Raw genomic sequence first — 22,559 nt, 5'->3', positions numbered from 1 at the left:
TGTTGGGCGCCATTTGTGGGGAAAGGAGGGTTGACCTCCGAGTGTATAGTCATTTGCAAGCAGCTAAGTTTGGTATATATTTGAGGGAGACAGCTTGGGAGGAATCCTTCTGTTTCCCACATATACATAATAAAGTTAAAATTTAAAGACACGGAAGGGTCACAGCTTTAAAAACCCTCCAGATTCTTTAGCATTTATCCCCCAGATTTCAACATTGGTCTGAGTGACTACAGAAGGAGAACAAGTCAAACTGAAGTGGATTTGTAGTCTTTAGTGACATACAAGTTTGTTTCAAACAAATAAGCAAAAAAGAAGTGCAGCTGTTCCTAAGCATCTATGACTTTATATTCATTCATACATACATTAATACAAGCATATGAATACGCTATCTCTATAAATTATTTCTGTAGGGCTACAGAATAGCTGAGAGTGATGACATCTGGAGTGAAAGACTGAGGTACAGGGAACCTGGAGGAGAAGAAAGACTAACTTTTCATTGCAGAGTCTTGTCATGTTCTACTTTTTCTTATCACATATCTGCCATCCTTTTCAAAAAATAGTCTAGTGTTGACAAATGTTCTAATAGGAAACATACAGAAAAAGAGTAAGATAAAAGTCAGAAAGGCAACACAGATTGCTATGAAATTTCAAGGAGACCGAAATTAGATATTTTAGGAATGATGAGAACTAGAGTAACCAACATGTTATTTGGAAAGGAGTTCTGATGATTGCTAACAAAATAAATCCATATGGACACTCACACAAAGGCAGATTAAATACACATCTTTCTTACGTTGTAATCTTAATATTATAGTACATATCATTTGCAAAGTAAAAAAACAAGAGAGAGGAGAAGAAATGTGGATCCGTCCTACTTGTCAACTAGAGTTCATCCAGAACATCAATGGTGAAAGTGAATTAACTGGCTTAATTTGATTTCTATTCTATTTTATTTTTAATGTATGTGCTCTTTATTTTATGCTATATATTATATTTTAATAATATAGTCAGAAATGAATATCAGAACTGAATAAAAGAACCATATTAAGATTTTATTCATACACTAAATTGCATGAAGTATTGTCGGGGGTGATTGTGACCGTTCAGAGGCTCACCTTTCCTTGCTGTTTTTATTTCACATCTATGAAGCAACTCCCATGTAAAGGAATAAGCCAAGGAATGATAGTGCATAGTAAAAGAGCAATGAGGAATGCTGGGTCTGAATTCATGGAATGTTGATTGCTAATTCTGAAAGTGTCTCAGTCTTCTAAACTATGTAGCCTCATTGAAAAATACTGAGAATATAAGAGGTCACAGTATTTGAAGTAAGAGCATGCAGATTTGATAAAGCTCTCCATAGAAGGAGTTGAAATGCATATTTCTGGTGTGGGGGTACGGGTGGAGCTAGTAGGTGGTAGGCTGGAGGGCGGGTGTGGTAAGTCATGGAAAAGTGTTTGTGAGAGAACATATTGACTTAAAAGACAGAAGGTAATGGACGATGCTAGAGGAGTCGAACAGGTAACATCATTGCGTTCTGGAAACTGAATACAAGGTAGGAGTGTCATAGAATGCTTTCTACTTTAGATCTGTTTATAGGATTGAAATTGCTTCAAATATAAATAAAATGAGGAAGGATTCTTGGTTTATAGACAGAATTTTATGTTCAGCAGAGTTAAATAACTAAATCTTAAACATGGCTAAACTTTAGCGATAGAGTTTTGAGAGGCATTTCTCAAAAGGTAATGCTCAAAACTTTGAGAATTGAGATGATGGTATGGAGTCTTTGCAGAAAGATAGAAGAGCAAATCACAGAAATGAAGAACAAATCTGATATATATATATATATATATATATATATATATATATATATTTCCTCTTCCTCTTTTTTGCTTCTTCTCTAATATAGCAAGTGTGATGTTCTAGAATTGATTTTGGGATGTACCCTATCGATAGCAAGTGAGACAGAGTCATAGCATCCTCACTTCTAAGGAATATTCTGACTATAATTCTCACACAGATTTTGTTAGTTTGGCACATCAGGGTGTGCTTACTTTGATTCTCTAACACCATAATTCTGCTTGGTCTTCTTAATTCACCCACCAACATTCGATGCATATGAGCCAACTGAGAACACCTTGGCCCCGTGGTGTACTGGTTACTTGTTGGCCTGCTCATAGCAAGGTTAGCAGTTAATCGCCAGCCATTCCCTGAGAGAAAGACTGGTCATTTGACTTCTGTAAAGAGTCACAGTCTCAAACGTACGTGCCCTGTTCTACCCTGTCCTCTCAGGTTGCTATGAGTTGGATTTGACTCTGTTGCAGGGAGTTTGGGTCAGGCACACCTTAGTATTAAAAGCGACCTTTTTGCTACTCAACACTTTAAAGAGAGCTTGTGTATCAGATTTTCCTAGTATACGATGTTGTTGGATTTCCTGGCTGATGCTTCAATAGGCATTGATTGTGGATCCCCGTAAAGGAAAATAACTAACAATTTTAACGTTTCCTCTGTTTATATGACAAAAAATCTTTGGTTAGTTTAAAAGCTCATTTGTGGGGAAATCTGACTTATTTATGTTGACATGTAGTCCTTATTCTGACTTTATTCTTGGATCTTCATTAACGAGTGCATACATTTTTTTCCTTTTCAGTAAGCAAGGTTTCGCCACCCTGCAAATGAAAAGTTGCTAACGGCACTTCCTCCATTCCTGATGCTGTGTTCTTCTTCAAGTAGTGCAGGTCTAGGATTATTTTTTAGGCTACATATTAAATAAGTATGGTGAAAGAAATTAAACTTAACACAGGTTTCCAAAATTTAAATGCCCTTTTGCATCATGTACAGGCTCTAATTGAACACAATGGAGTATTCTGAAATCTCTCCCCTTCACGCTGTTATGCATAGTTTATGACATAGTGGTGGTCCCTAAAGTAGACATCAGGAAATTGAAACTTCGAGTTGTTTGGTACCAATACCAGTACCAGTTGCTAGTCAGTCAATTCAAACGCATGGTGAGTCCATGTGTGTGGGTGAAGGCAGAGCTGTGCTCTGCACTGGAGTTTAAATTCTGAATGTGAACAAACGAGCCAGTCAGGGTGCGATACAGCAACAATGAAACATCCAACTTTCCTCTAGTTCCTAAATGCTTCCTCTCCTTCTAACCCCCCCCCCTCCCACATTCATGATCCCAATTCTACCTTACAAATCTGGCTAGACCAGAGGATGTACACTGGTACAGATAGGAACTGGAAACACAGGGAATCCAGGGCGGATGAGCCCTTCAGGACCAGTGGTGAGAGTGGTGATACCAGGACGGTAGAGAGGGGTGGAGTGGAAAGGGGAAATTGATTACAAGGATCTACATATAACCTCCTCCCTGGGGGATGGACAACAGAAAAGTGGGTGAAGGGAGACATCGGACAGTGTAAGATATGACAAAATAATTATTTATAAATTATCAAGGGTTCATGAGGGTGGGGGTAAAATGAGGAGCTGATGCCAGGGGTTTACATGGAGAGCAAATGTTTTGAGAACGATGAGGGCAATGAATGTACAAATGTGCTTTATACAATTGATGTATGTATGGATTGTGATAAGAGTTGTTTGAGCCCGCAATAAAATGATTTTAAAAAATTCTGAATGTGAATGAGGCAGAGGGTAGAGTGGAGACCCAAATCCCATCTGTAGACAACTGGACATCCCTTTACAGAAGGGTCACAAGGAAGAGAAGGACCAGTCAGGGTGCAGTATCATACCAATGAAACATACAACTTTTCTCTAGTTCTTTAATGCTTCCTCCCCCCACCCACTATCATAATCCCAATTTGACCTTACAAATCTTGCTAAACCAGATCATGTACATAGGTACAGATAAGAGCTTGAAACAAAGGGAATCCAGTACAGATAAACCCCTTAGGACTAACAATAAGAGTAGCCATACCAGGGGATTGGGGGAAGGTGGGGGAATGATCACAATGATTGACATTGAATGACCCCCTCCCAACGCCCCACCCCTACCCCAGGGATGAACAATAGAAAAGTGGGTAAAGGGAAACAGCAAATGGTAACATATGTATAAAAGTGCTTGACACAATGGATGGATGGATGGATGGATGGATGGATGGATGGATGGATGGATGGATGGATGGATGATGGATTGTGATAAGAGCTCTCAGAGCCCCCAATAAAATGATTAAAAAATGAAAAAGAGCAAAATGTATACAAATAAACAGATAAATTCTGAGCACCCCATTTCAGAGGACCAAGAAGGACAATGATAGTCTAATTCCATTTGCCAAAAACCCTGATAGATTAAGGCTCCAGTGAATTATTTTTTATTATTAACCAAGGTTGTGGATAAACTTGCCTTCAGGCAGAGTGCCCTGGACAGTAGCTTAACCTCCACCTCTTCTCAGCCAGCCCAGGGAGAGACAATGTCCTAGGCACTTGCTTGGGTGTGTCCTTGATAACTGTAGGTCCGATAGGCCATGAATCAAGCCTCAATAGTCATGGCCTCAGGGCATGGGTCGGAAGGGCCTGAACTAATCTTATCCTTTTACTGACTTGGGGTGATGTTTTTTCAATATGACATTTTGACTTTTTCTTTTTAAGAATGCATATTAGCATATTAACATATTGAACTATGTCTGTTTTATGTTAGATTTGTAGAGGTTTTTTTTTCTCTTAGCATTAAAAGCCTTTGACTTTGAAAAAAAACTCTTGTCTCTAACAACGCACTTGTCCCATTGTTGGTCCCATTGCAGCATCTGTAGTCCCACACATGATTGTGATGTATTGATTTGCCACCAAATCTTGTGAAGGTTTTGATTGCTCCCCTATGTTGTTTTTAAAGGTCTGTATCTTCTCCAAACCTCAGATGCCAGCATGAACTCATGCTAATGGCCTTTCTGATCCAGTTGATGAGCCTGTGTCTTTGCTGTTTTGCTCCCTTTTAAATCTTAAAAAATGTTCTTAGGAATTTATATTTGAGATTGGGATCACTTTTATACCCTAAAACATTGCCCTAGAGCTTTCAATGAATGGTTTTTAAAAAAAAAATTAGTATGCCAAGATTTTCTTCTAAAGTGACTGCAAAGATTTGACCCTTCAACCTTTCAGCTGAATATGCCAATAATTTTCATTTTCTTCTCTCAGGCAATTAATAACTAGGGTTGCCAGATTCAATTTGGGAAAGAGGACAAACACTGAAACAGCAGCTCTGTTCAAGGGTAAAAATTACAAGGTAATTTCAACAGGTAAAGGGATTTCTTAGAGACAAAACACTTAACTACACTATATAATTCAAGCAATTCAATGAATGGAAAGAGGCAGATAAGAAGCAATGAAATGAAATGTTCTTTAAGGGTTTGGGGTTAGGCAGAGTCAGAGAGAGGAAGAAATCCTAATATGGGAAATAAATTGAAGATACAAGAAAGAAGGTACAAGAAAGGACGCAGATTCCACGGGGTTTAGTAGCCCACAGGATCTGCATCTGAAGAGGAGTCCTTGACGGCTAGAGGTCCTGGTGAGGATGCTATTTTTGAGTCACATGACTGAAGGAAGAGAGTAACAGCTGCAGAGCAACCCGTTTTGAACTGTCACTGAAAGTTAGCCACTGAGAAATGCATAAGAAATAGCATGCAGACTATTGTATTAGTTTATGGTCTAGTACACGTCACCAACGATTTTGGTCAAAAGTAAATATAAATGCTCTCTAAATTTGATTATTAAAAAATAAGCTAATTAAAACGCACAGAGGAGACAATCTCTCATATAATTCTAACTCATTCCATTGTATATAATTCTAACTCATTCCATTGTAGAGATTTTTTGGTCTGAATTTTACCCAGACTGCTTTTAAGCAATGATGAAATTCACCATTTCACTTTGATTGTACTGATACAACAAAGGGGAAAGACAACAAAACAATTTAACCACAGTGGATTAAAGTTTAAACAGTGGATTTTTATTACACAGAGGATCTGAGCAGAGGATGGTGTGTTTGAAGCTACTGTCAGAGTTCAATGCCCACGTGTGTGTTAGGTTTGTTAGATTCCTTTGCTAAAGTCCACTTAATCCTCAACTCTTGATCCTACAAGGTAGAAAGGATAGCCTCTTCCCAGGGATAAAGCTCCGAAGGCGAAGGCTAGGAGAAATAGGAACGAATGACAAATAGAAAGACAAACAGGAAATTCAGAAGAGCTGTCACCTCACAAAGATTGCAGTCTATGTGTGGAAACAACGTGTGTATGAACTCACCTTTTGTCGCGCCCACACCCCACAAACTGAAAGGTCTATCACTAATGTCTTCATTAATTCACATATTCTCTTAACCCCTTTGTTCCCTCATAGAACTGCTGTAAGCTACCTGTTAGTGTTTTAATCACGTATCTTGATAGCTATTTGTTTATTTCTTTCTATAACGATGTGATATAGTCTGAGTGAATGATATTTTTAAAACTACTTTTGTATGCCCCATTTAGAGTGTATACTACCTATTAAGATCTTTCCAATTCTGCTGATGTGAATATTTTTCCATTTCCAGTATCTAGTATCTCCATATTTTCTTCCTACATTTCTGCTTGTTTTTTATTTTGGATATTCATATTTTAGAGTTATTATGAGTTGATATTGACTGAATAGTAGTGAGTTTTCTTTTTGAATTTTATATTCTTTTAATTTTACATATATATATATAATGTGACTTTAAAAGTTTGTGAGAAATGTTCGCCATATTTCAATTGCTTTTTTATGTACTCTTTTTGGAGCCCTATCTTAGTAGTTATTTTTATATTAGTGTCCCCAATATACTTAATTTAAAAAGTGGACCCTAATTTTCAAAAAATTCATTTAGAAATGATTGGTGTAATGCCTGACCTTCTTAGATTTTTAATTTTTTTATATGTTTTAGCATTTTGACTTGTAATTTCACATTTGACAAAGTGTTTTAATCTTCTCTCTGACTTTGAAGTTTGGCCGTTCAGACCCAACCAGCCCTGCCTCAGAGAGAAAGCTTTGTATAGCTCATGCCTAAGAAACCTTACAGAGCAGCTCAATCTGTAACACCTGAGGTTGATAACAATTTGAACCTACTCAGAAGAGAGGTTTTAGATTATCGTTTGTTTTTGTTTTTTATGTGTTTAATCTTCGGTGTTCTATTGACTATGTATGTGTTGGACTGCAAGGTTAGCAGTTTGAAACTACCACTTGCTCCACAGGGAAGAAGATGAGGCTTGCCATACCCCAGGAGAATTACAGCCTCATCAATTAACAGGATAGTGCTGCCCTGTCTTATAGGGTCTCCGTGAGTTGTACTTATGTCGATGGCAGTGAGTCTGTGCTTTTGGTTTATCTACAGGCGTGTAGAGAAGCGTTGCTGATGTGGTGGGTTGGCACTGGATGGCTAACGGCTAACTGGGCAGGTGGAACTCAGCAGTGTCTCCTCAGGAGAAAGAAGAGGCTTTCTACTCTGAAAGAATTAATCATGGAAACACATAGAGGCAGGTTTGTTCTGTCCTATCAGATCACTATGCATCAGAATTGGCTTTGTAGCAGTGAGTTTTGTTTATTTTTATTTACAGGTATTGCTGCTTAGCCCATCATTGGGCTGTTGGCTCCAAAATACATCTTTGGCCTTTGTGGGATCCATTCCAACATGATATTTGATTTTTAGCACATTTAGTCTCTAAGCCATCAAAGGCTATCTGTACATATCCTCTCTCTTTAGGCACAAAACTTCACTGATATCAGCATTATTGCCAGTATCAAACATGTTTTATTTTTTTAAATTATCTCAAAAGCAAGTGGGATCTCATTTCTATTTTTGATTTCCAACTGTTAACCAGATGCAAATGCCCAACTATATTATATGTAGGGTGACTTTATTTGCTATTAATTCTAAAATATGGACCCCTTTCTCAGAAACTCACAGGCAGTTCTCTCCTGTCTATAGGGTCGCTGTGAGTAGGCTTGGACTCAAAGGCAGTGAGGTTCCCATTTTTGATTGGTCATTTCTACTGGCCTTCATCCTTAAGTTAACCAGACCGGAAGTGTTAGCCCCGCTGACCAGTAGATAGTCTGCTTTATTTCTACTGAAAAGAGAAATTTTGAGGACTCCCAAGGTTTGTTTCTTTCTCATATTCCCTGTTGTATTTTGTCTTCACGTCTATGTGTTTTGAGCAAAAAGTAAGATATTTTAAAATGTGAACTTATAATTTCACAATTACATGAAATCCATTTTTATTCCTTCTCGATTATATTATAACATTTCATTGTGTGAATAAACTATATTGTAAAAGAGTCTCCATGCTGGCTGGTGAAAGTAGATTGTTTCCTTTTTTTTTTTGCTATTAAAAATGCACATATCTGTTTACATGCCTGCTGATCTTTATAAGAAATCCAAAAGTAGGAAAGTTGGGTAAACTCTACATGCCAATGAACAACCAAAGGGGCTATTTGCCTCCCAACCTTGCTATCCTTGTATAAGATCAAACTTTTGTTTTACCCCATAGATTGTTTTTCTTCCTCTTTTGCTGTTAAAATGCATATATATTGATACATGGTCGTTATTCCTTACAAGGAATTCTAGAAGGAAGATGGGCTAGGTAAAAATTACACTCCAACAGCTCTAGGGCCTATTTTTCCCATAACCTTGGCAGCATTAGATAATACTTTTACCCTGTCTATAGAATTGCATTTATAAATTCATTTTCCATTAGAGGTGAACTTGAAACTTTCTCACCTGATTGCTCAACTGTCATAAAGTTACTAGGTAGGAAGACCAGGTATGGGAGAATGCAATTTTGAGTGAAAAATGTATCCTTATAAATTCAACTAAAATCCATTTTTGATTCTCTTCTGGTGTACAGTAACCCTATAGGATGGAGTAGAACTTCTCTATAGGGTTTCCAAGGCTATAAGCACAATGAAATATGATTAGCACATCTTTCTCCCATGGAGTGGTTGATGGATTCAAACTGACCACCTTTTGTTTAGAATCAAACTAAATTATAGTTCAGGGGGCTCCTTTCTTTCACCTTAGGAGTTCTGAAATGATCATGGCTACATTTTACTCTGATGTAGCTTAAATTTCACTGCCTTCTTTATAAGAATAAAGAAAATTATAATAATGTGCCTATATTAGGGGACCCCCCCCAAAAAAAAGCCAAAGCAAAAAACACTGAGGTCAGCAAATGAGTACTGATTAATTTGGAACAACCTATGTGCCAAAACAATATTTAAAATAAATGAGAAATCTGTAAAAATAAATGAGTTCAGGAGTGAAAATTTCAAACTAGTTTAAAGATCTTATTTAGCTTATAAAATAGGAAATTTGATTTAAATAAGTAGAAAATATAAAAGAGAAGACATACACATATATATATATTTTTTAATCTAAGGCTTATATTTGTGATTCACTTTGAAGACTGGGATGTGTAAAATGATCTAACACAAGTATGCATATATAATTATAAATTAGTATTGATCAAATAGTTTGGCATATTGTGGATGGTTACATTTAATCTACAGATGAAATCAAAAGCAACTTGATGTTTTACATATTAACATTCACATTTTCCTCTTAATATATAACATGTGATTTATTGAACTACTACTCTTTCCATTAAAGTTTTATTTACATAATAATTTGAATGTAAATATGTGATATTCTATCAATTTCATTATTAAAATGGGTAATTAAAATCCAAAATCAATACATGAAAAAGTGTCTCTCAGAACCAATTTTCCAAAGATAGTCATCCTTATCACACTGCAGATTCATTTTTATATTTGACCATATTTAAAGGAAGCTTCTCTGTAAGAGTTTACTGGAAAAAATCTATATACATATAAAATAAAACATAAGTATTTAACATTTTTATTATCTTTACCTAACCTATTATTGTGTATTTTGTATATATTTTCAGTCTCTAAAGAGTTCAGACCAACTTGTGCTAACATGGAGTTTTAACAGCTTACATTATTATGACGCTGTTTACAGTTTAAGATTTCAGAAACAAATTGCAGTCTGGTATTACACTTTGCACTTATATTTGCTTATTTGGATGAGAAACCTTCATTTGAGCCTAAATTAATGAAAGATTTATTTTAGCCTTTTAATTTATTTCACCACTATATTTCATACAAGTTAATTATTTGATCTATATTTTCTAGATTTATTATTTTTTAAATAGACAACACAGTGTATCAGGGAAAAAACTCCCAACATTCACAATTATTGGTAATAGAGAAATGCATCATGACAACATGTCTATTGCTATAGCTTTTTCTCAAGAAATTATTTACTGTTTATCAAAATTCATATTTACATATATCAGTGTATTTTGATACATAAGTTATAAGGAAGATAAATTGAAATTTAGACCTCTATGAACACTTGTATAGGTACAGGGTAAATTTTAAAAATTGCTACTAAAGAATACAAATCTTTACTGACCAGAAAGAAAAGTGCAAACCTATTCTTTCTTGACATGGTCTCCACATCCGCCACTGCAGTTTCTGAAGGCAGCGCTTGCCTTCTCTAGCCCGTCCTCAAAGAACTCTACTGTCGAATTCCTCCCATGCCAAAATGACTGTTTAGGGATCCCTGAGGTAGTCAACTCATGTTCCTTTAATATGTGTTTTGAGTTTGGGAACAAAAGGGAGTTTAAAGAAGCAAGATGAAGTGTGTCTGGTGAATGGGGGTAGGGTTTCCTAGTAAAATTCTCACAGGACAGCCCGTGAAAAATGCACAGGTATGTTGACAGGATGTCCAAAAAGCTCCTCAGTGCAACTTCTCTGGCCCTTTTCTCTCCAAACACAGGTTTCAGTTTTCCTAAAACTTCTTATTAATAAGCCCACAGGATCATCCCGTGCCCTTGAATTTACTACAGCATATGGTTTCATCCCTTAATGTCAAAACAACAGCAAATAATAGTCATAGTAATCTCCATTGTCTGGGATCTGACTGGCCATGCAGATCTCCCTGGAAGTTGCTATTGATTGGATCTTTATTTGAAGTCTCCCTCGTGACACTAAGAGATGTGTCTGACTGAGAGAACGTGTCGGCAACCATCTGTTGCTAGTCTCAAAGACACAATTGAAATGCCTTGTGTGGAATAAGCCAGTGCATGTATGAACCGGAATCTTCGTAGCAATTATATGGTTTACTCTTGTATATTATTCTTTATGAGAAGTGGCAATGGCATGAAAGACATGGCTAGAGCAATGACACAGGTGGGAGTGATGCAGCTCAATAAAAGATGGCCAGGCAGGCCTTATTCAACTGCCATTCAGATTCTGTGAAGGACACTGGCCATCAGACATCGCCGAGGGGCTTATTTTGTCCAAAAGTAGGCTTCCCACTATAGATAATACATCTTTTATGTTAAATTTGCTATATCTAAGTTGTATATTCAGTTAAACTCAAGATTCCCATGTATTCTATGGCATCCTAACCAGTTTCTATTTTTATTTTTTATGTATCTAAAGACTTTGTTTCAACATAAACAGTCAAATGTCAGAAGTAATATAAAGGAAAATGTATAATCTATATTGCTTAGAATAGTGTTACCCTGATTCAAATGATTGGCTTATTGGTCTTCGAAATATCCTTTTTAAAAGTTAAAAACAAAGCATGGGTTTCCAGTGGGTCCGTTGGTAACTCTTCTTGCTGAAAGATTGGAGCTTCCCTCCCTGTCCCTAGAAGTAACTTGTAGGACAGGCCTGATCATTTGTTTGTGAGAGTTGATAGATAGCCTTGCACACTGGGAGTAATCATGAGTTGAAATTGACTCAACAGTAATTCACAAAAACAAATTTAAAAACCAAATATACAAACACTTGCTCTTTCTGCTAATTTCCATCCAGCCTACCATTTATCAATCTTTAGACCAAATATTTGTTAGTATTTATAATCTGTGAAGTGCTGGGTTAAGTACTGTAGGAATAAAGTTACTTAAGTTTACAATATACTGAAAAGGAATACACAAATGATTATAAAAATTTAAAGTATACCCTTCTAGAGAGGATGAAAATAATCACACATTAAAGGTAAGGTCATTCTTAGTAGAAATCAACTCCCTCATATTAGGGTTTGTTTTTGCATTTTGCACAGTTGGTTGTTGTAATTGTTATCAACAAATTTTACACATGAACAAGTTGAATGGGCAAAAGTTGTGTGATAGATTTACAATGGCCCAATTTGTAAAAAATAGCCTGGGTGACATAGTGGTTATCCATGCAATCTGCATGGTTGAAAGTTCAAAACCATCAGCAGCTCCACAGGAGAAAGATCGGGCTTTCTACTCCTGTTAACAATTACAGGCTCAGAAACCCACAGGTTTCTGTCAACCTTGACTCAATGGCAGTGAGTTTATTTTTGGGAAATTAAAAAATATATATGAGGTATATATCTGTTGAGACTGTTTATGTACATGCAGATAGTAAGTGGGATTTGGTTCCTTGGCTTGGAGGTTTAAGATCAAGGTTTCATGAGACAGGTAATCCAAAGCAAAGCAATTGGTACCTATTGAACTGGAATAACAGAGGAGTAAGAGGGTGAGGAACAGGAGAATGATTTGAGGCGTGTGGCTCATTGCATTCATAAACAACTGCCTCCTTTGCCATGAGACCAGAAGAAGTGGATGGGACCTAGCTCCATCACTGACCATTTGTGATCAAAGACTTCGACTCCACAGTCAGAAGGGAATGCACAGCAGATTTCAAATTCTCCCGGACTCTAGATCTTTTGGCGTTATGGAGGGCGGGTGGACCCCTGACACCATCATTACGCTCACATCATCTTTCTGAAGTAATCTTAAAAAGAAGCATGGTTAGCTTAATTAATAATAATAATTTAAAAATTATCTCCTCCAGGCTTATGTTCCTCTAAGAAGGTCTGTGTGGGTTCAAGTGGATAACAGGAGCTTAGATAGAAAATGAAAGGCAACGAGAGGAAAACAAATCAGAAAAAGATAATGATAATGGTTGTACAACTGAAAGGCTATGATCAAGGTCCCTAAATTGTATGTGGAAACGGCTGGATTGGTGTATCTCATACTCTGTATATTTTCAACAGAACACAGAAGGTAATAACGTTGAAGCACAAATAAGCAACAATTGACGAAAAAGAAAAAATAATAATAATAAGGGGCATGCTGCCTGGGAGCACTTGGAAGGGGGCCAAGGGAAACGAAGAACTAGATGGCGGAAACGAAATATGGAGAAAGTAGCAATGGAGGTGACAATGTGGCCGCTGTATGAATTAACTACAACTTGATCGTTAATAACATGAACATTACAGCGAGCAACTAAAATAAAGTTTTCTCATAATATGGTAACAGATGGTTCTTGAAGGTCTCCATTTCCAGCAAAGGAGAATTTTTAACAAAGAACAGATTTTTGTTTGTTGAATTATGTCAATTTCTTATTCACATGCATGTTAAAGAGTATGAGTTGATGCATTTCAATGTTGACCAGAATAGGGTTTGTACCAAAAAGACTATGACTAACGTTAAATCACATTTTCCAAACTCATAACTCAAGAAAAAAAGACTAATAATTCAAAAGAATCACATCATTGTGATAAAGCGGAAGTCCCTTCTTGGTATGGATAGACCCATGACAGCAATGAGGGAGCAAACATAAAGCAGCTGTGACACTAGAGCAGGGCCGGGCATCATTTCACTCTGTTGTCCAGAATGAAGGGACCGCACGGACCGAACAGCAGCAGGAACAGGGAGTTTCAGAGAAGCCCTGCCCTGTGGCACAGGGTACGAAAGACCTGGTTGCTAATTGAGAGATGGACAGTTTCCACTCATAGGCCTTTATGCAGGAGAAAGCAGACACTGTCTGTTTCTGGAAAGAATTACAAACCTAGACACACTATGGAGCAATTCAACTCTGTCCCATCAAGTCACTATGAGTTGGAATTGACTCACATCAGTATTCGCTCATTTGCAGCTGTGATTGCTTCTCATTTCCACTCTTCTCCTGGCTTATCTAATAGGCACCAAAATCTCATGATTAAGCAAATAAAAAATTCACATTACAATTAAGCCTTGGAAATGATACAAGTTTATATCCTAAAGCCTAATGAAAGTGATTTCCTTGGGTTATCTGTATGATAATACCAAGCTTTTATAATTTGTTAATTGTAATCTCTGTTACAATTATATTACAATTAAACCTTAACTCATTAGCTGGTATATAGAAATAAATATATGTTAGTTTATCATGTCAAGTTGACACGATTATTTACGAAAAAATAAAATGAAATAGTCATGATAATAGAATACCTTTAGAAAAGTCATCATAACATAAATAGAAGGCCTTTTATTAGAGCCTCAATTTTATTATATATAATTATTATGGCCTCCGTTATAGACTCAATCATTCTGGTTGAAAACCTCAGTGGTCCTCAGAGTACAAGGTCTGAGAGATAGTCATGCATTGCCTTTATCCCATTGGGATCAAGCAACAACCCTGGAAAAATAAATTGGGGGAAATAATTGAGAATGTCTTCAATTCTACATTTCTTTTATACTACTCTTCATTTTAATTTTAGGGCGAATCTCTTCTCAATTGAGAGTCAAATATAAACTGTGGGATTATCACTTTTGCCTCTTGACTCTGACATTCCAGAGATTTCAGATTGTTTGTTGTAGGGGACCCCGTGCTCTACACATAGATTGCTGTAGGGGACTCCATGCTCTACAAAGCTAAATGTCACCCAATGGGCTGGGTTGACCCACTGTCTGTCTTCGTCTTACTCTGGAAGCTCCAGTGAAATATATTCAGCATCCTAACTCTGTATGAGCTTGAGGTTCACGACCCAGGAATTGAATGTTTGTCTTTTGTATGGGAGGTAACAATCCCACCAATAATACAACCCTCCCTAACACCGTGCATCTATATTGCATGGTGTCAAATCTTGGTGTGCTATGCTGGCTTTGTGACCTCGAATAACTTCTATGCCTGGGTTTTCTCACTGTGTTAGTGGGAGAATGCATTTATGCAGAGAACATTCCATTGGACAGCACACGCGCCACCTCCCCCCTCCCCCGCCCCGCCAGGCTGGCCTCATCCAGCAAACCTGGGCTGCCCCCGCGACACGAAAGGTGGGTAGACCAACAGCCTCGGAGAAGAGATCTTGTCGTCCTTCTCGTCGCCGCTAGGGGGAATCACCGGGAGATTCCCCTGTCCGGGCGACTCTTCGGCCACGTGCGCATGTGCGCCGTGGCGCGCCGGTGGACAAACCACCGCTCCCCCTTATTCAGGCCATTCACAATAAATATTAGGTAATATTGATCCATAGAGAAGGCAAACTAACCTATAGAAACACCTTTTTTTTTTTTTTAAACAAAGATGAGCTATGGCTTGAATTTAGGCCATCTACATCCAAGAAGACCAAGGGAGTCCACGTCGGCTTACCTGTGTTCCGACAGGAAAACTTGGTCTTGTGATCACAGACTCGTAGGGTCCCATTGCAGCCCTTCTCATCGCTGCCATCCTCGCAGTCTTTCTCCCCGTCACAGCGCCACACGTCGGGGACGCAGTTCCCCTCGGGATGACACTGGAATTCCGTGTCGTGACAAGCAGCAGGAGAGTGGATCTCTTAAATTGACACGAGGAAGAGAAAGGCAGACAGGGGAAGAGAGGGGAGACATGGTGACTTTACTTGATAATATTTTCACTTGTTCTTTCTTAAAGCATTATATCATGCTTGAGAAATGATATTTGTACTTTAGCTGCAAAACAGCTACAGTACTCTCAGGTATTCTTAAATGAACCCCCAAATGTGTTAATCATTAGAGAAAATGATATGTCTTGCCCTCCACAGAAATCCTGAAAGTGCCCTGTGCATGCATACCACGGGCAAGAAGACACAAGCCAGGGAGAGCAACTGCGGGTCTTCTGTTTATGCTTTCAATCCGCCTAAGCAGGAGATGTCAACAAGACTTTACTGTCTAGGACCCCCAAACAGGCCTCACGTTCTACTCTTGATCTTTTGACATTTCTGCATATAATTTCTTTCAGACTCTCAAGAGTTTGCAAAATAAGAATAACAATAAACAAGAAGCAATAAGTACTGCCTTACTAACAAAATAAAGTCTTTAAAAAATAACATAGAACATTTAGAGAGAAAGAAAGAGAAAGGATATCCCAGAATTGGGACACATTTTTCATAACATAAGATTTCAATTTTGGAATCAGAAAAATAGACCTTTACACTTAAGAATTTAATGAGGCACTATGTATTCAAATACAATTTATCACTTAATAATTCATAGAGTATCATAAAGCATTCTTTCCTATAACCTCCTGGCTTAGAATTCCAATTCTGAAGTTAAGCAAAACCAAGAATAATACATATATTTGGGTGTATGTGTGTAGTAATAAGGATGTTTCCCAGTTTAATATTTGACTATTACTATATATAGTATATATAGGTAAATACTTTGTAAAATATCTTAGTGTACTTTTTCCCCAAGACTAACATTTGAATGGAACTAATTTATTGCTTACCTCCAATGACTCTACACAGCAATTAATCTACATTATACCTATAACATTAATTAATCTACATAATTATGATAAATTTGAAGCAGGTTCATGCGAGCTACCATTATTTAATGTACTGATTTAGTAAGGACCATGTAGCTGTGAGTTAAGATTAGATTCATTTAGATTCAGGAAAATAATTGGTCAAACCACCAAGGCAGCTCCTTCATCTTTTGAAAACTCTATTAGTTCGCTTGGGAAGTCGAGAGCTTGTGGCTTTGTGAAAATTAAATTCTGTTTTGGTGACTTTCTGAAATATACGTCAGTCAGTCTTGGGTTATGTTGTTGATTTATTTCACGATTTCAACACTGTTGGCAGGCCAGGTGGTAGTAGGCAGATCACAACTGGGGAAGTGACCTTGGTCGCTGAGAACTATCCTTCAGGGTTTTCCCGACTGCTGTCTTTGAGTTGCTGCAAACAAACAACCTTCTAGCAGGGAGGTAGTTGAGTGATGCACATTTTGTGACACACACACACACACACACACACACACACACACACTCACGCACCCCACATACTCTTCCTCCCCTTCCTACCTCTTGACCTAGCCCCTAAAATAAAGAAGAAATGGTCTAAATCTCTTCCTTAACCTCTCCTAGGTTTAGGCGGGTGTTGATGTTCAGAAAGCCCCTTCTCTGCCAGGATACCCAGTAAAAGTCATGATGTATTATTTCTTTTTAACTGTGTGGCCAGATGAAATCAGCTTCCGTGACCAGGTGTGGCTTTTCCTGTGGAGAGAGGGTTGAATTCCTCCGAGTAGCCTGTGATGACCATACCAACCTGAGTTCCACAGCTGTATGTTTCCCCAGATCCTGGGTCTCCTAAACTCCAGGGCTGGGCATACAATCTCTATGTAACATGCTAGTCCCAAAGGCCTGTTAAAATGATGACCGTGTTTACATGTAACTGCTCATGCTGTTTTCCTGCTGCATATTCTTGTTAACGAGGTTAGTTACATTTTAACTAATGCAATGGATGATATTTTTGCCCTGAAGCTATTTAAACCATACAATTTGAGAAACCTAATAAGTAAATGCAGAATCCTGAAGGAAGTGTGGTGGCCAATGGTTGAATTAATTCCTATTTTTAAATTAATTCACTGTGACTTTATACTAGCAGTTAGAAAACTAAGAATTGCACAGAGGCAGAAAACACTTTTTTCCTCTCCTAAAGTTTTAACAAAATGGAAATTAGGGTGGCAAAAATTACACTTCATATACATTTTAGCATAAAGAACCACAGCTAATAATGGTGAAGCAAATACAGTGGATTATTGACATGGGGGAATCAATGGGGGGGGGTGGCTTATCTTTTTCACTGGCATTTATACTATAACCTGTCAATCACTTCAAAGTACCTTGAAAAGTACAAGAACCACATATGATGTGTATGTACTGATTCTTGTCATATTCCTGTAAGTAGAGTTTCCTGTGCTCACGACAGTTACCACTTGTCCTTGCTTCATTTCTAGCTTTCCAATGAATCACCATGCACTCAGTGCACCTCTGGAAGTTCCAGGTCCGCAGATGTTCTTCATCAGCCTAGAACCTACTGAGAAGCTGGTTTTGCAGCACATCCATCGCCTCCTTTGATTCACCAATAGTTTGAGGATCTGAACTTTGCCTGCTTCTGTCGAAAGGGAGACTAAAGTGTCCCCTAAGGAGGTTAGGCTTCCCTTGGTTTCTACAAGTCCCTACAAATTATGCAAATAGATAAGCACTTGATGGTAACTGAAAGGTTTCCCAATTGAGTCCACACTTAGGATCCAGGCCAGGCAATTTTTTAAAATCCTATGGAGTAAAGTTATACTTAGACACAATGGGGCTGTCATGAGTTGGAATCAACTTGACAGCAATTAGTTTGGGATTTTATGATTGCTATGAATCCTGAGTTCTTGTTAAAATCTATCTCCTGACCCTGAACCTAGAGGCAAGAATAGTGACATGTTTAAAGAGGGAGCAATTCCTGAGGAAGGATATCATGCTTGGCAGTGGATCTGTCAGAAAAAAAAAATGGGAAACACATAAGGAGATAGAGGGACCCCGTGACACAGTGCCTACAACAATGGGCTTCAACATGGCCATGGCCGTGAGGCTTACACAGGACCAGGCAGAGTTTTGTTTGTACACTGCAAGGCGCTGAGCTGGAAGCAGCAGGTGGCACAGTCACAGCCCTGCGCTGATGGACTGGAGGTGCATGAGAGGAGTTTGTTTACACGGTCATGCCCTTCCTCAATTCACTGCGGACAGATTCCCCTGGGGATGATGCCTAATTGATGGTGTAAGGAACTTTTGGTGAACTGTCAATAAAATCAAGCTTGGATGGTCTCTATTATACTTACTTGCTCTCCTCTAATTTCATCTGGAGGAAAAGTTCTAGGTCCCCTCAATTTACCTGCTCTGGGTCCATTTGTCTCACTTCATCCCCCCGTCCACCTATCCTCACACAGTTTGCCTGTGTGTGTGTGTTTGTGGTTTGGCTTTTATTTCAACAAACTGACTTTGACCATGATGTGTAGCCCTGCTGGAGTTTATCTTGACACGATGTTGGACGAGGCCCTCAACCACACCTGCATTGTATGGATTTTAATGGCAAATTTAATAATAAAAAGACCAGCTAATCAATCTCTGATTCAGTCAGTCATAACATTTAATAGGCAAGTAAAATGCCAAAGCAAAATATTCACTCCAATAAAACCTAGTGATGTGACTATTGTCAAAAATGAAGAAAACTTCAAAAATAAATCGCCCAGTGTTAGTATCAAAAGTATATGTAATTTAAAAAATCAATCCAGTGTATCACGAGGCTTCTGGGGGCTACAGTGGTTTGCACTCAGCTGCTAAAGCCAACGGTGTGCAGCTCAACAGCGGAAGCTACTGCGCAGAAGAAAGATGTGGAGATCTGCTTCCATAAGAAATACGGACTTGGAAACCCTGCTAAGGAGGTCTGCTTTGTCCATAAGGTCACCGTAAGGAGGAATAGACCCCCTGAGAGTGAGTTTCGTTTTAGGGTTTCGATATAGCATAGAAATCATGATCTCCCATGTTTTCTAAACAAAAGGTAATAGAATGCATTGATGTTTTGAACTGAGATGGAGCATCATTGAGAAACCTTGTTTACCATCCACTATGCAAATTAACCTCAAGTACCACCATAATCATTTGTGAGATATCATACATTAAGTAAAGCAAACTGCAATGGGAATGTTTTACACTTGACATTTACTTCTTGCCTTAGTTAAAAAAAATAAATTAATAAAGCTTAGCTAAACATTAACTCCAAAGGTTCAATCAAACCCAATGTCTTCGAGTTAATTCCAACTTACAGATACCCACTTTAGGATTTCTGACACTAAATCTTCATGGAAGCAAACGTGATTTTTTTTCCTGTGAAGTGGCTAATGAGTCAGAGCCGCCAATTTTGTGGTTTTCAGTCTAACACCTAACTCGCAGCACCACCAATGAGCAAATGATAGGCCCCCAGATATACTATGAAAAATGAAGAAATATGTGGTTGTTGTTTGGTACCATTGAGTCGGCTCCAACCCATAGTGAACGTTCGAACAACATAATAAAACACTGCAAAGTTGTGTGCCATCCTCAAGATTGTTCGATACCTGAGCCCACTGCTGCAGCCGCTGTGTCAATCCACCCCAAAAAGGGACATTCTCTCTTTTCAACGTGATGTTATTCTCCAAAGACTAGCCTTTCCTGACATTATAGCCAAAGTATGTCAATCAAAGTCTTGCCATCCTTATTTCAAAGGAGTACTCTGCCTCACTTCTTCCAGCACAGACTAGGTTGTCCTTTTAGCAGTCCACGGTACGTTCAATGTTCTTCTCCAGCACCATGATTCCTTCCAATGAAGTGAATCTTCTACTGTCTTCCCTATTCATTGTCCAACTTTCACATGCCTATGAGGCAACGGAGAAGATGAAGGCTTGGGTCAGCCACAGCTTAGTCTTCAACGGAACATTCTTATTCTTCAATACTCTAAAGAAGTCTTGTGCAGCATATTTATCTTTGACTGCCGCTTCCATGAGCATTGATTGTGGGTCCAAGTAAGACAAAATTCTGGATGGCATCAACATTTCTTCATTTATTATGGTGTTACCTATTGGTTCAATTGTGAGGAGTTATAATCCATACTGAAGTCTACAATCCTAAATCTTCTTCAGGTAGTACTGCAGTTGCTCCCCCCTTTCAGCAAGCAAGGTTGTGTCATCTGCATGCTGCAGGTTGTTAAACCTTCCTCCAGTCCTGATTCCACAATCCTCTTGATGTAATTCAGTTTCACTGATGAGTTGCTCAGCATACAGATCAAAAAGTATGGTGAGACGATCCAACCCTGATGCCCACCATTCCTGATTTTAAACCCTTGTTCTGTTCCCACAACTGTCCCGTGACACATGTGCAAGTTCAGAATGAGCACACTGAAATGGTCCTGAACCCTTATTCTATGGGGCACACAGTCGAATGCCTTTGCAGAGTCAATGAGACATAAGTAAACATCCTTTTGGAATTCTCTGCTTTGAACCAAGATCCGCCTGACATCAGCAGTGATGTCCCTTGGTCCATGTGCTCTTCTGGTAATCCGGAAGATCCTTTATTTATTCTGGTTGAAACCTTTATTGAACCATCTTCACCAAAATTTTATTTGTGAGCAATATCAAAGATATCATTCAAGAGTTGGAGCATTCTGTTGGGTTACCTTTTTTTTGGAATGGGCACAAATATGAATCTCTTCCAGGCAGTTGGCCATGTGGGTGTCTTCCAGATTTCCTGGTATAAATGAGTGGGTGCTTCCAGCGCCTCCTCAGCTTGTTGAAATGTTCCAGTGGGTAGTCCATCAATTCCTGGAACCTTATTTTTGGCTAATTCATCCAGTGCAGTCTGAACTTCTTCCTTCAGCACCATTGGTTCTCGCTCATAAGCTACCTCCTGAAATGGTGGAAAGTCAACCCCTTGGCTGCCAGTTTCTCATATGACAGTAGATTGGTCGTTGCTGTGATCCTGGAAGCTATGTCACTGGTATTTCAAATGCCAGCAGTCACGCAAAGGGAAAAAAATTCAGGACAGCTTCTATACTAAGAACAGCCAGCGAAGAAGGACCCAGCTCCTCACTTTAAAGGAAGAATCTACTGAAAATCTCATGCATAGCTTTGAAGCATTGTCAAATGCTGCCGACACAATGGCATTCTTTAGAAAGGATATGTAAAAGTGTACATGCACCTGGGGTGTGAAGAGGGGCTAATGAGTGTCATTTTAAAATTTCTTAATGGTTAATCTTTCTTCTAAGCCCTCTTATCTGTGACTCATCAGCACAATGTTCTATCAAGCACTGGCATACACCTTACTGTACAAAAAGCATTTGAGATTGCATGTGTTATTTAGCATTTCTGAATGGACTACGTGGTTAATACACTTGGCTGCTCCTCAGAATGCTGAAGTTCTGAGAAAGAGCTTTGGATCTGCTAAAAAATACCAGTCAAGAGAGACCCAAGGCAGCACAGTTCTTCTGGGGCACAAACCCAACCAAACAACAACAAACTTACTGCCAGCAAGTCGATGCCGAGCACAGTGACCCGACAGCACAGGGTAGAGCGGCCCCTTTGAGGTCCGGAGAACGTGACTCTTTTGGGGGTAGAAAAGTCAGCTTTGGAATTGCTACCACAGCAATTACAGCTCCGCGTGGACCTGCTGTTTTGACGGGAATCTTCGAGAGCGGTTTGCCAGTGCCCCGTGGTGTGTCTGGTTCATTAATCCTTATGAAAGAGCAAAAATCCATGGCCTTCGGGTCGATTCCGGCCATGCCAATCGTATCTTGCGTTGCTGAGGCTGTGTGTTGTCGGGGGCGCAGAGAGCCTCATCTTTCTTGGATTATCTGGTACGTTTCACCTGGTCAGACTTCTCAAGCAGTGCCAGCTGGGTTCCTTTTTCAATGCAATAATCCAGCACAAATCCAGCCCCTCCAGGGCAGCGCACACAACGTGTTTCTACTC

General features: G+C 38.7%; 1 protein-coding gene across 1 annotated transcript in view; it reads right to left on the bottom strand.

Annotated features, from left to right (window-relative positions):
- The window catches only part of LRP1B (LDL receptor related protein 1B), a 1,653,255-nt gene that overhangs the window by 716,082 nt on the left and 914,614 nt on the right, over nucleotides 1-22,559 (bottom strand). The window contains exon 21 of the mRNA XM_075529151.1: nucleotides 15,427-15,609. Within this exon, the coding sequence (XP_075385266.1) occupies nucleotides 15,427-15,609 (183 nt within the window). The remainder of the gene's footprint in view (nucleotides 1-15,426; nucleotides 15,610-22,559) is intronic.

This window comes from Tenrec ecaudatus, chromosome 13 (genome assembly GCF_050624435.1).
Source record: "Tenrec ecaudatus isolate mTenEca1 chromosome 13, mTenEca1.hap1, whole genome shotgun sequence".
NCBI classification, from domain to species: Eukaryota; Metazoa; Chordata; class Mammalia; order Afrosoricida; family Tenrecidae; genus Tenrec; species Tenrec ecaudatus.
Note: the sequence above shows the minus strand (reverse complement) of the source record. Positions and strands in the feature narration are given on the sequence as shown.